At 39.5% G+C, this 12,874-nt stretch overlaps 2 protein-coding genes across 5 annotated transcripts in view; one reads left to right on the top strand and one right to left on the bottom strand.

Annotated features, from left to right (window-relative positions):
- soul3 (heme-binding protein soul3) overlaps nt 1-6,466 on the top strand; it is a 29,433-nt gene extending 22,967 nt beyond the window's left edge. For both annotated transcript variants that reach the window (XM_063047123.1, XM_063047114.1), the window contains exons 5-7: nt 567-708; nt 1,232-1,415; nt 4,069-6,466. In XM_063047123.1, the coding sequence (XP_062903193.1) occupies nt 567-708; nt 1,232-1,415; nt 4,069-4,240 (498 nt within the window). In that variant the 3' untranslated portion in view covers nt 4,241-6,466. The remainder of the gene's footprint in view (nt 1-566; nt 709-1,231; nt 1,416-4,068) is intronic.
- fancm (FA complementation group M) overlaps nt 1-12,874 on the bottom strand; it is a 154,314-nt gene that overhangs the window by 118,067 nt on the left and 23,373 nt on the right. For all 3 annotated transcript variants that reach the window (XM_063047072.1, XM_063047089.1, XM_063047081.1), the window contains one exon: nt 12,583-12,741. In XM_063047072.1, coding sequence (XP_062903142.1) covers nt 12,583-12,741 — 159 coding nt within the window. The remainder of the gene's footprint in view (nt 1-12,582; nt 12,742-12,874) is intronic.

The following is a 12,874-nucleotide window of genomic DNA, read 5'->3' as shown; positions in this document are numbered from 1 at the left end:
TGTAAGATGCACTGATTAAATTATTTAACAAGAACCAAGGGAGTCTATATATTTACAAGTAAACTAGAGACAGAAAAACAAGCTTCAACAATAATTTTTATTTTACCGTGGTGGTCTAAATTACAGGTTAATATCGAAATCTTAATTAAAACACAAAATGCCAACCATTTTCACATCTCTCAGCATTTATAGGCATCCGTTAGTCTCATGAGACCATGGATTTGCGCCTTGGAAAGTTTCCAGGGTGCAGGCCTGGGCAAGGTTGTATGGAAGACCAGCAGTTGCCCATGCTGCAAGTCTCCCCTCTCCATGTCACCGATGTTGTCCAAGGGAAGGGCATTGGGACCCATATAGCTTGGCACCAGTGTCGTCGCAGGGCAATGTGTGGTTAAGTGCCTTGCTCAAGGACACACATGTTGCCTCAGCCAAGGCTCGAACTAGCGACCTTCAAATTACTAGACGAACGCCTTAACCACTTGGCCACGCGCCAACACTCTGCATTTGGTCACACTAAAATTACTTTGGATGACAGAAAAATAAGAAATGTTTCCATATTTTCTTGACAGACTGATGAGCAACTGTATGAAAAACGTCAATATGAAAAAGCTAAATGGGCTTGCGTAACTGAGAGTGAACTTCGCTATGAACAGAGCATATGCAAAGGATTTATGAAATTGATGAAATACATTTGTCAACAAAACTCATCAGGTGATTTTCAGAAATGATCATTTACACCCTGCTGACAAATGCTTTACAGTAATTTAAAAAGCAAGGGAAATAATTTTCAAAAATATCTTTACGCATTGGTATTTAGAATGATATTTGATTAATCTGAACTAGCTGTATCCCCTTAATATTAAGAAACAATACTTAAAAGTTACTAATTTAGGCAACCTGCAATGAAAATATTATATACTTAGTACATTTGGTTAAGCTGAAATATTACAAATAATTTAGGAATTACTTTGATTTGAGTACATTTCCAGTATTTCATTCCCTTTATTACAATCGTCAAGGAGAAAATTAATAATCTTGATTAAAGTTTGCACATAATAGGAAAATATTTTGAAGAATTTGTATACTGTTTGTAGTATTTTTCTTCAGTCCTTTTAAGTTTTTTCCTAAGTAAAAGGAAATATTCCCTTGCTTTTGATAGAAGACATAGCTGATATTCCTCTGCCAAAATATATTATTGTACATTCCCAATAAACTACAGGCCTTCTTTTTATAGGTCTGTTCCTGGGAATGACTGCACCTGTTGTTACCACTGTGCACACCAACCACACCAGATCAGAACTCCTACCGAGAGTAACCATTGCTTACTACCTCCCACCACAATTCCAAGATCAGGTTCCACAGCCCTTTGATGCGGACATTGTCATAGAAGAGTGGCCTGCACAGGTCATTTACGCAAGGCAAGTTTCTTTACAAATGATTACACACTAAAGCCCAGTGCATATTGCCAACTATTAGTACTAAGTAGCTAAGCAAGCATTTTTAAAGAAGGATCAGACCTGAAAAGGTATAATAATGAAGTGAAGAATTCACATTAAAAAGAACAAATGATTTCCAGCAATATTGCTATTTTGGAAAGTGTACTGAGAAGTCATTTAAACAAGATCTAAACAGAAATACGTGCCTGGGCATAGGTATTTCCAAACAGTGCATGTTTTTATGGATAGCATGTCATAGAAAACTTATAAATTCTTAGTTAGCTTTTATCAAAGTAAATTCTGTTATAGATCAGACATTTAAAAAAAGCAACATGCATTTTAGTCAATTTGAGTTTACCAGATAGGCAAAGGACCAATCAACTTAATACACTTACATCTGTCTGAGTTGCATACAATGTTTCTAGGGCCAAGGGCAATACAAAAAAAAATCAAAGAAAGCTTTAAACTAACAAGACAAAGATAGAGAGGATCAGGAAAAAAAAAGAACAAGCTTAAATATTAATGGAATGGCAAAGGCAAAACAAGGTAGAGTAAACCAAAAGTACATGAATGATTGGGAAATAACATTATAAAAAAGGTACCTGTATGTGAAAGGATGGTTAAAAATTAAGTGAAAAAAATCTTTTATAATTAAAATAAAAGTCAAGAATTGAATCAAGATATACTATAGAGAAAAGTGTCAGGGAAAAAATATCAGGAATAGCTATCAAAAAGTGAGTTTTCACACAAAAGAAGGTAGAATAACTATACACAGGGAACACAAAGGCAAGTTTTATATCTGGATCACATTGAATGCAATATCCAGAACCCAAATAACTTCCAAAAAAACATGAAAAAATCCTCACAATTAAATGGGAGCCAAGACCACACACACACAAAAAAAAACAGCAGGAGCCCATTTGCCCTTTTCACCTGCTCCACTATTCAACTTGATCAGGGCTGATCTTATATCACTTTTCCCACAAAACACCGGGTCCCTCAGTTCCCTTATTTATTTATCTAAAAATCTATTTGTACCTTTTAAATGTACTTAGCAAATGAGCCTCCATAGCTCTCTGGAGTAGAAAATTCACCATCCTGCAAATGAAAAAAATCCTCTCGTTTCTGAAGCAACACAAAATGCTGGAGGAACTCGGGCAGCATCAATGGAGGGAAATGATCAGTTGGCATTTCGGGTCTCAATCTGAAACCCGAGAAGCCAACTGATCATTTCTTTATTGGACTGCAAGGGTCTTGACTGAAATATCAACTGTCCATTTCCCTTCACAGACGCTGCTTGACACGATGAGTTTCTCTAGCATTGTGTATTACTCCAGATTTCCAACGATTGCAGTCTCATCTCTTTCATTTCTATTATTAATGGCCACGCCTTTATTTTGAAACTGACCTTAATCCCTGCATTTGCCCCATCAAAACCCAAGAGAATATTATTTGTTTCAATAAGATAATTTCTCATTCTTCAGAAATCAAGCCCCAGCTCAATCTCTTCATTTGAGAATTCTAATTTCCCTTGTTTGAAAAATCCTCTCTGTCTATTCCCTACCCTCTTTAGCACCAACTGTAGTGCCATACCAGAAAATAATCCACTACATATTCATCCAAGTATAGTTCTACTTATAAAAGGAGAACAAACTTGTACACAATATCTCAGGTGTGGCTTCACCAGGGCTTTATATTACTTCACTAAATCATCTTTCCTCTTGCACTGAAGTTCTCTTGCAATAAAGGTCAGCATACCCTGTGTTGTCTTAATTGCTTACTTTACCTGAATGTAAAACTTAAGCAGTTTATCTACAAAGACACCCATATCACTCTGAACACCAGTGCTTTTCAATCTCTTAACAGGAGTCAAATCAAAGGAGTTCTAAAATGCATTAAATTATAGAGTTAATTGAACAGGGTTAAAAAACAATTGAAGTATACTTGGTACACAATCTGATCTAGCTACAAGGCCACCAGCAGTGCTCAGGAATTCTCAGATTGATCTCACCTGCTTTAAAAAAGGTGTTAGTGTGACATCATCAGGAAGTTTGAGAAAAGGCAGTCATAAAAGAGAAATTTCCTCAAAAATTTGCAAGGATTTCTTTACAACAAATAATATTTCAGTGTCTTATATGGTATCATAATTAAATAGCTGTACATTTACAAATGTGTTTTAAATCAAGACACTTTAAAGAGCCAAAACAGATTTATCTCATACTATATGACTTCTTGTATATTTTTACCCTACACAATGCTGATATTGTATAGTGATAATGTAAAAAGATCAGTTATTATGTTACTGAATGGCCTACTCCTGCTTCCATTTTGTATGTCTTATCACAGTTTAAGATTGGACATTCCCTCTTGTAGACAGTAAAATAAATAGAAAGAATGTAATATTAAAAACAGTACATCTTTAACAGACTTCCAAATATTGACATTGCTTCTGTATTTTGAGACAAAAAACAAATGACAAAAAACTAATCCCACAAATATGCAACTCGACTTAAAACAAATAACCATACAGGAATTCTTTAACCTTCAAAGCTCATTATTAAGGTGGTCAATACTGCAAATTTACCAGAAAAAGCTAAACAATAAACATTAATTACTCAATTTTCTGCTTGTGCAGATCTTTCAATGGCACCACTAATGAAGAGATTATTTTACGAGAGATAAACCATCTAGCAGAGCACCTTGACGTTCCTGAGTTGTTACTGCAAGATACCTTTATTGTGGCTGGTTACAACAATCCTTCAGTTCCAAATCGACATAATGAGATCTGGTTTATTCAGAGGCCTTGAGTAAATTGTTCATATCTGGTACAGACCCTGTGCAATAGCTTATTTTGTGAAAATGTATATGTACTATGTGATGATGTACTATGTGATGGTGTAAGTGCAGGTGAAAACTTGCTTCAATTATAACTTTGTTACATTAAGTGAATATAAGATGATCACAGGTTGACATTTAAAATATAAAGTAAAATTAGTTTTCCATGAATAATCGTATCACCAAATAACATCCACAATTTTCACAATTCTAGTTAAATCTTATGGCACTAGAGATCAAAAGTAAATCCAAATCCCTGGAACTATGAGATAGCTGTGTGATCTACTGTAGCACTGTATAAACTGTTTGTAAAAGCAAAACAAGAGAAACTAGAGCTCCAAGAGAAATAGTCCTCCATTTAAATCTCAATTTTACACAGACTGTCTCTCCTGGGATAGAATTGTGGTTCTGCAAGGAGTGCAGTTGCCTCATAGCCCAAGCAATCTGGGTTCCATACTGAACTCCAGTTTTGTCTGTATGGAGTCTGCAAGTTCTTCATGGGAGCACATGGGTTTCCCCAGCTAATCTGATTTCCCTCCTCCCCATCCAAAAAATATGCTGGCTAAATTAACTAATTATTATAAATTGCTGCCGGAGTAGATGGACGTTAATGGGCCTGTGTAATGGGGAAACAAGTTGGAGAACAGGATTTGTTCTGACAGCCAGCAGTGACTCAATAGGTCAGATAACTCTCCACCCCCCCCCACACCCACCCAAGTCATAAGGTAAAATAAGTATGTGTCCTTTCACTGTAAATGTAGGAATAGAAAATGACAGCATTTAACTTAAAACTATAAATAACCTAATATTTCTGGCAAAATAAATCTTTATGAAATAGATAGTCCTTCAATGGAAAACCATAGAGACATTTGAAGAAATACATTGTAATGTTTGCTTGCACAAACGAGTAGTAACATTTGCTTGTCAACCTACATCTCCTGTGCCATTACTGGACTTTTTCGTTTAAGAACTCTTATGCTGGATAGACCAAAAAGCATTAAGTGTCAATTAAGATACTGCTACACTGCGCAACCAGCATTTGATTGAAAGAGGCAAAACAGATCTCACACTAAATACCCTCCTGTATATTTTACCCTACACAATGCAGATATTGTATGGTGATAACGTAATGTATAACAGTAGCTGCTGACCAAAGTTTCCAAATCATTCAGTGACCTCTGCAGTCAATGTAGCAAATTCACCACATCTTGGTTCATATTTACGAATAAAATAAAAAATCATAAAGCACTTTTAGTAAAATACTGGAAACAATTATTATTCATTCTCAATACTCATTAAAACTCAATGTTTTAATGTAAAAAGTTATCACCTCTTTGTAAATAAGAATCCATTTAAAAATATGACAGCTGCTTACAGAGAGAAAAAAATCCCAATTAATGATACCTTTTGAAGTCCTTTCATCAATATCAACCTACGTTTATTGAAGCATCCTCAGGTGCTTGGTAGAGCACCAAAATTAAAAACCTGACACTGTGCCACTAAGAAAGATATCAATACAGATAACCAAATGGCACGGTCAAAGGATTGGCAATGAATCTTAAGGAGAGATTTGGAAAGGATCGGGGGTAGGGGAAGAAAAAAACTTAAGCACTAAACACCAATGCAGATGAAAAGATTGTTACAGTGAGAGTTATTAAAATAAGAAACATGCACAAGGCCACAAATAAAGCAAAAGGATTAGATAGCTTCTGCAGCTGTAAGGTAGTAAAGGTTGGGATAGTTGAGAAGTGGTGATGGTGCAGTTAGATCCTGGACAAGGATTTGAAAACTGAGGCATTGTTGGCCTTCATGAACCAAACAAAAGTGTTCTTCAAACTGAATTAATTGTTGATTAATTGTTACAAAGTGAATGAATAGAAACTTGAGCAACACACACAAAATGCTGGTGGAACGCAGCAGGCCAGGCAGCATCTATAGGAAGAAGTACAGTCAACATTTCAGGCTGAGACCCTTCGTCAGGACTCTATAGGAAGAAGTACGGTCAACGTTTTGGGCCGAGACCCTTCGTCCAAATAGAAACTTGATAGCCTTTCTGTTCATGATTAGAGGTTGATATTTATTCTGCAGATCTGTTTTGTAAGAGTTTATAAAACAAGATGAATGGCTGTAAGAAGGTTTAACTGTAAACATATTAAAACATTTATGGTTACAAATTCAAAGATTAAATTAAAATTTGCTTAGTGTCTCAAGATGATTTCATTAATAACGGATTCCAGAGGATACCCATGACTTATTCTGTGCCTTATCATGCTCTTCGTTCTCCATGAAGCATTGCAGAACCGCCTTGGTCGTTGGAATTCACTGTTGATCTCAACCACCCAGTCCACCGCAGTTGACTTCATATACTATGACAGGCACGTCCCAATTTCACCAGGTATGAGGCCTGCTGGTGACACTCACCTGGCTTGGGTCACCTGCCAAAGTGGTGTACCAGGGTGTGGGCACTATTGCAAGCAACAGCAATTTAGAGTCTCAGGTGAGAGCTGAGTGTCTGGTGGGGACCAAAGGTGAGTGAGCTACCACTGAATGGACACAACAAGCCCCTTCAGAGGTGCTATCCCTCCAGTTTGTCCCCAACTACCACACCAGGTTTATCCCGTTCGAGACACTCAATCCTTGTGCAGCTCAACTTCTTCTGTCTTCTTCCTTGTTCTAACATAGGGTCTTCCATCTGAAAAAAACTGCTACAATTTCTCTTCCCATGGATGCTGTTGTCAATTTTGCCTATTCAAATTAAATCCCCAGTCAGCGATTACCATCCCCACCCCACCCAACCCAACCCAAACACGATGTTAGTGTCCAGAATTAAATGTCAAAATCTCTTGGAAATAAATTTAAACTGCCTATACTGAATAAAGCCTGAAACACTTAGCAATCGAGGCAGCATCTGTGGAAAGAACAGTTAACTATTGATGCTCCAAACTGAGAAGACATTATAGTCTAATAGTCATAGTCATATTTTATTGATCCCGGGGGAAATTGGTTTTCGTTACAGTTGCACCATAAATAATAGTAATAAAACCATAAGTAGTTAAATAGTAATATGTAAATTATGCCAGTAAATTATGAAATAGGTCCAGGACCAGCCTATTGGCTCAGGGTGTCTGACCCTCCAAGGGAGGAGTTGTAAAGTTTGATGGCCACAGGCAGGAATGACTTCCTATGACGCTCAGTGTTGCATCTCAGTGGAATGAGCCTCTGGTGGAATGTACTCCTGTGCCCACCCAGTACATTATGTAGTGGATGGGAGACATTGTCCAAGATGGCATGCAACTTAGACAGCATCCTCTTTTCAGACACCACTGTCAGCATCCAGCTCCATCCCCACAACATCACTGGCCTTACAAATGAGTTAGTTGATTCTGTTGGTGTCTGCTACCCTCAGCCTGCTGCCCCAGCACACAACAGCAAACATGATAGCACTGGCCACCACAGACTCGTAGAACATCCTCAGTATCGTCCGGCAGATGTTAAAGGACCTCAGTCTCCTCAGGAAATAGAGACGGCTCTGACCCTTCTTGTAGACAGCCTCAGTGTTCTTTGACCAGTCCAGTTTATTGTCAATTCGTATCCCCAGGTATTTGTAATCCTCCACCATGTCCACACTGACCCCCGGATGGAAACAGGGGTCACCGGTACCTTAGCTCTCCTCAGGTCTACGACCAGCTCCTTAGTCTTTTTCACATTAAGCTGCAGATAATTCTGCTCACACCATGTGACAAAGTTTCCTACCGTAGCCCTGTACTCAGCCTCATCTCCCTTGCTGATGCATCCAACCGGAGTCATCCAAAAACTTCTGAAGATGACAAGACTCTGTGCAGTAGTTGAAGTCCGAGCTGTAAATGGTGAAGAGAAAGGGAGACAAGACAGTCCCCAGTGGAGCCCCAGTGCTGCTGATCACTCTGTCTGACACACAGTGTTGCAAGCACACGTACTGTGGTCGGCCAGTCAGGTAATCAAGAATCTATGACACCATCCATCTGCATCGCCGTCAGCTTCTTCCCCCAGCAGAGCAGAGTGGATGGTGTTCAATGCACTGGAGAAATCAAAAAACATGACCCTCACGGTGCTCACTGGCTTGTCCAGGTGGGCGTAGACACGGTTCAGCAGGTAGACGATGGCATCCTCAACTCCTAGTTGGGGCTGGTAGTTATAAAGGTAGTTTTAAGCTGCAGAGAAGCAGCAGGATATGGCAGAGGAATTATCTATGATAGAGTAAGATTAGAGTTGCCACAGGAATGAATTGATGGTATCATTAGAGGATGATAAAATACAAAAGTATAATGTATTGCAAATATGAGGACCCAGTCCTGCTCAGGTGAGCTTCCTCAACTCTTTACCTGGTATATTAATGCCTGCATTCGTGCTACATTCTTCCTCAAACAAAATCAAAATTTTAATCACTTTTGCATTCAATTATTTTCACTTAGTCCACTTACTCATGCGTTATCTTCCTGGAATTCTTTCCCCCAACACAGGAGATGAACTACCCAGCCATTACGAGCCTATAGACTCGCACTGTCTCCACCCAACCTTCTTCTGGATCCCACTCCAGTCTTCCAGCTTATCTCCATTACAGTTTTTCTGTTTTTGAGATTTTAAGTGTGTCGAAATATTTCCCAGAGGAGAGCACAGCAATATGCAAATTTGAGGAACACCACTTCATATTTCATCTGTGCATACTACAGCCCTTCTGTACCACATTTTCCCTCGTTCAGAACCAGCAATTTATGCCGCAAGTCGTTCACCTGAGGAAAATAGTTCACATTTTCCTCTCCTCCGCCCTTTGTCTCCCTTTGCTGAATGTTTCCAGCTTTGGATTTACTTACATTAGATTTTTCTGTTGAAGATGGTGTTTGGTACTTGTGACATCCAACATTTGTGTCACATCATCCCAAAACAGAACCATAATCACGTTTGGAGCAGAAAATTTCAGCAATGCAGCCAAGACTTAGAGGCTCAAGGGTCTTGCTGAACTCAGATTCAGGCATATTTAATATAACACAATTGAATCAATTTGGCAAAGACCAGGTTTTGAGCAGATGAATTGGCAATACTGCCTGACAATGTCTTGGAATGTGTCCACAAGCCAAGATTCTCCATCAGTGAGAATGGGGACATTCATGATAATTCTACCTCCCTTTGGTTAATTGTCTACCATCATCAGGGCTACAAGTGACAGATCTCCAAAGCCTTCAGTTAATCCCTTAATTGAAAATTTGTTTCATCACACTGCAGATAAGCAGCTTGGTTTACAGTTCTGCAATATTCAAACATGCAAGATCAAACTGATAACTAATTTGATTTTATTTTCCTTTCCTGGAAGTACAAAAAAAATAGAGCTGACTGTTCTATTCCTGCTCCTTTGACCCTGACAGCTGCAAAATACAATCACAATTGATCATCAAAATTCAGTACCTTATTCCTGTTTTCTCTCCATATATTTGATACCTTTAGCACTAAGAATAATATAGAACTACTTATTATATACATTTGATGATTTGACTTCAACCACATTTCTTGTTAAAGAACGTGGCAGGTTCACCACTTTCTGGGTTAAGAAATTTCTTTTCATCTGTTTTTTCATAGCTTAACCCTCATTAAAAGGCCTAGATAGAGTGGATATTGAAAGGATGTTTCCTATAGTGGGAGAATCTGGCACCAGAGGGCACAGTCTCAGAATAAGACATCCCTTTAGAACAGGGAAGAAGAAAAATTTCTTTAGCCATAGGGTGGTGAATTTGTGGAATTCATTGCCACAGAAAGCTGTGGAGGCCAAGTCATCGGGTATATGTAGAGTGGAGGTTGATAGTTTCTTGATTTGTAAGGGCATCAAAGGTTATGGGGAGAAGGCAGGATAATGTGGTTGAGTGGAATAGTAAATCAGCAACGATTTATTATCATCAGAATAATAAATCTTCAATGGTGATGTAGGGACCAGTCGATGTAGGGACAGGTATAGCACTTTTTCGCCTTGCAAGGATAAGTGCCAGGAGCGAGATCAGTGGGGAGGGACGAGTGGACACTTCACCTATGAGTCTGTTGGGGTCATTCTAGAAGGAAGGAGATGTCTTCCTTTTTTAAAGAAAGGGGCTCCCTCCCTCCACGATCAACGATGCCCTCAATCGTATCTCTTCCATTTCACATGTCTGCTCCCGCCACCCGACCAGGGAGAGGGTCCCTCTTGTCCCCACCTACCACCCCACCGGCCTCCACATCCAGCACATAATTCTCCGAAACCTCCGCTATCTCCAACGGGATTGCCACTACCCAGCACATCTTTCCCTCCACTCCCCCAACTTTCTGCTTTCTGCAGGGATTGCTCCCTACGTAACTCCCTTGTCCATTCGTCCCTCCCCACTGATCTCCCTCTCCTGGCACTTATCTTTGCAAGTGGAAAAAGTGCTACACCTGCCCCTACACCTCTCCCTCACTGCCATTCAAGGTCCTAAACACTCTTTCCAGGTGAGTCGACACTTCACCTGTGAGTCTGCTGGGGTCATATACCATGTCTGGTGCTCCCGGTGTGGCCTCCTGTATAATCGGTGAGAACCGACATAGATTGGGAGACCGCTTTGCCGAACACCTGCACTCTGTCCGCCAGAAAATGCGGGATCTCCCAGTGGCCATCCATTTTAATTCCACTTCCCATTTCCGTATGTCCATCCATGGCCTCCTCCACTGTCATGGTGAGGCCACACTTACGTTACAGGAACAACACTTTGTGTTCCGTTTGGGTAGCCTTCAGCCTGATGGCATGAACATCAATTTCTCTAACTTCTGCTATTGCCCCCCATGCCCTAACTCTTCTTCACCATTTCTCCATACCCTTTTCCATCTTTCACCTTAACTCCTTACCCACCCATCACCTCCCTCTGGTGCTCCTCCCCCTCCCCCTTTTCTTTCTTCCGTGGTCTTCTGTCTCTTTTACCAATCAACTTCCCAGCTCTTTATTTCATCCCTCCTCCTTCAGGTTTCACCTATCACCTTTTGTTTCTCTCGCCCCTCCCTCACCTTTTAAATCTACTCCTCATCTTTTTTTTCTCCAGTCCTGCCAAAGGATCTTGCACCAAAACATCAACTGTACTCTTTTCCACAGATGCTGCCTGGCCTGCTGAGTTCCTCCAGCATTTTGTGTTTATTACTCGGATTTACAACATCTGCAGATTTTCTCTTGTCTGAAATTCACCCTTTTTATTCTAGTATTTAAGACTGGTTTACCAGTTGAATTTGTATCGTCACAGTACATCTACCACAATAGTTTGCCTATGGCTAACTCAATACAATTCTATTAGATACTTTACAGAAATGCAATTCTTTTTTTAAAACCACTTTTGGAGTATCAACAATGCCAGCAAGGCCTACATTTATTGCCCATTCTTAAATGCCCCTTGAAAAGGTGGCAGTGAACCACCTGGTTAGATCATTGCATTCCTTCATGTGAAGACAATCCCATTATACAATTCAATAGGAAACTTCATGATATAAAGCCAAGCAAAGGAATGTGTTGGGTGACTTGGAGAGGCTCTTGCAAAGGCTGGTACTCTACTGCACCCAATTCTTTGATGTTGAGGGTAGGGAGAAGCAGTAAAATTAGCCTGGAAGGGCAACAGTAGTGCATTTCGTGGATAATACACTACAGCCACTGAGTGCTGGTGGAAGGAATGAATGTCAAGGATGGTTCATGAGGTGTCACTCAAGCAGCCTATTGTCCTGTATAGTGTTGAGTTTCTTGAGAGCTGTTGATTGGTGTTTTACTCATCCATAACATTCCCGACTTGTGCCTTGTAAATGCTGGAAAGGTCTTAGGATATCAGAAAGTGGATCATTTACTGCAGGAACCCAAGCCCCCTACTCTTCTAACCAAAATACTTATGAGGCTGGCCCAGTTGAGTTTCTGATTAATGCCAATTCCAAGGATATTAATGGTGGGAAACTTGCCATTGAACTTTGCATGGGTTTTACCATAACCTTTGACAGCAGAAAATGACTTGCCTTAACTTGAAATACACTTAAGCTTCAGAAATATTTTTAGATGTTTTGTATTCTATAGTAAATAGAACAAAGGAAAGTGAATATATTAAACATCTAAAATTCTCTCAAATTATACATTAAAATTCACTTTTTCTATTTTCAAAAGTTAAAAATTATGCCAGAAATCTAGTCTGGGGAACAAAACTTTCTAGAGAATGCAGTGGGTTAATATCTAAGCAGTCAGGCATATTACTGATCAGCTGAGGTTACACATAAGCCATGTAACTTCTGTCCTTCTCTAGGAGAAAATAACACTCACCTCTAAGTATAAAGACTGAATAGCAGTGAGCTCAGGTCCCAAAGGAATTACAAACTTCTCAACATGTCGCTGGTGTGAGTAGGGCTGGACATCCACTGAATCTTCAGACCTCACCTCCAGATGTGCAATCATAAGGTTTGAAATGACTTGCTGTACAGCCTGTCAAAAACAGGAACAATTACATAATTTTTGTGATGCAGCCTTTCTCAACGAATGAGTTGTGAATTTAAGTCTCACTCCAAACTGATAATGCCAATTTAGTATTTAATTGTTTACATTATTATGGGCTGGT

Source organism: Mobula hypostoma, chromosome 1 (genome assembly GCF_963921235.1).
Source record: "Mobula hypostoma chromosome 1, sMobHyp1.1, whole genome shotgun sequence".
Lineage (NCBI taxonomy): Eukaryota > Metazoa > Chordata > Chondrichthyes > Myliobatiformes > Myliobatidae > Mobula > Mobula hypostoma.
The sequence above is the reverse complement of the archived record's forward strand: the minus strand, read 5'-3'. Positions and strand labels throughout refer to the sequence as shown.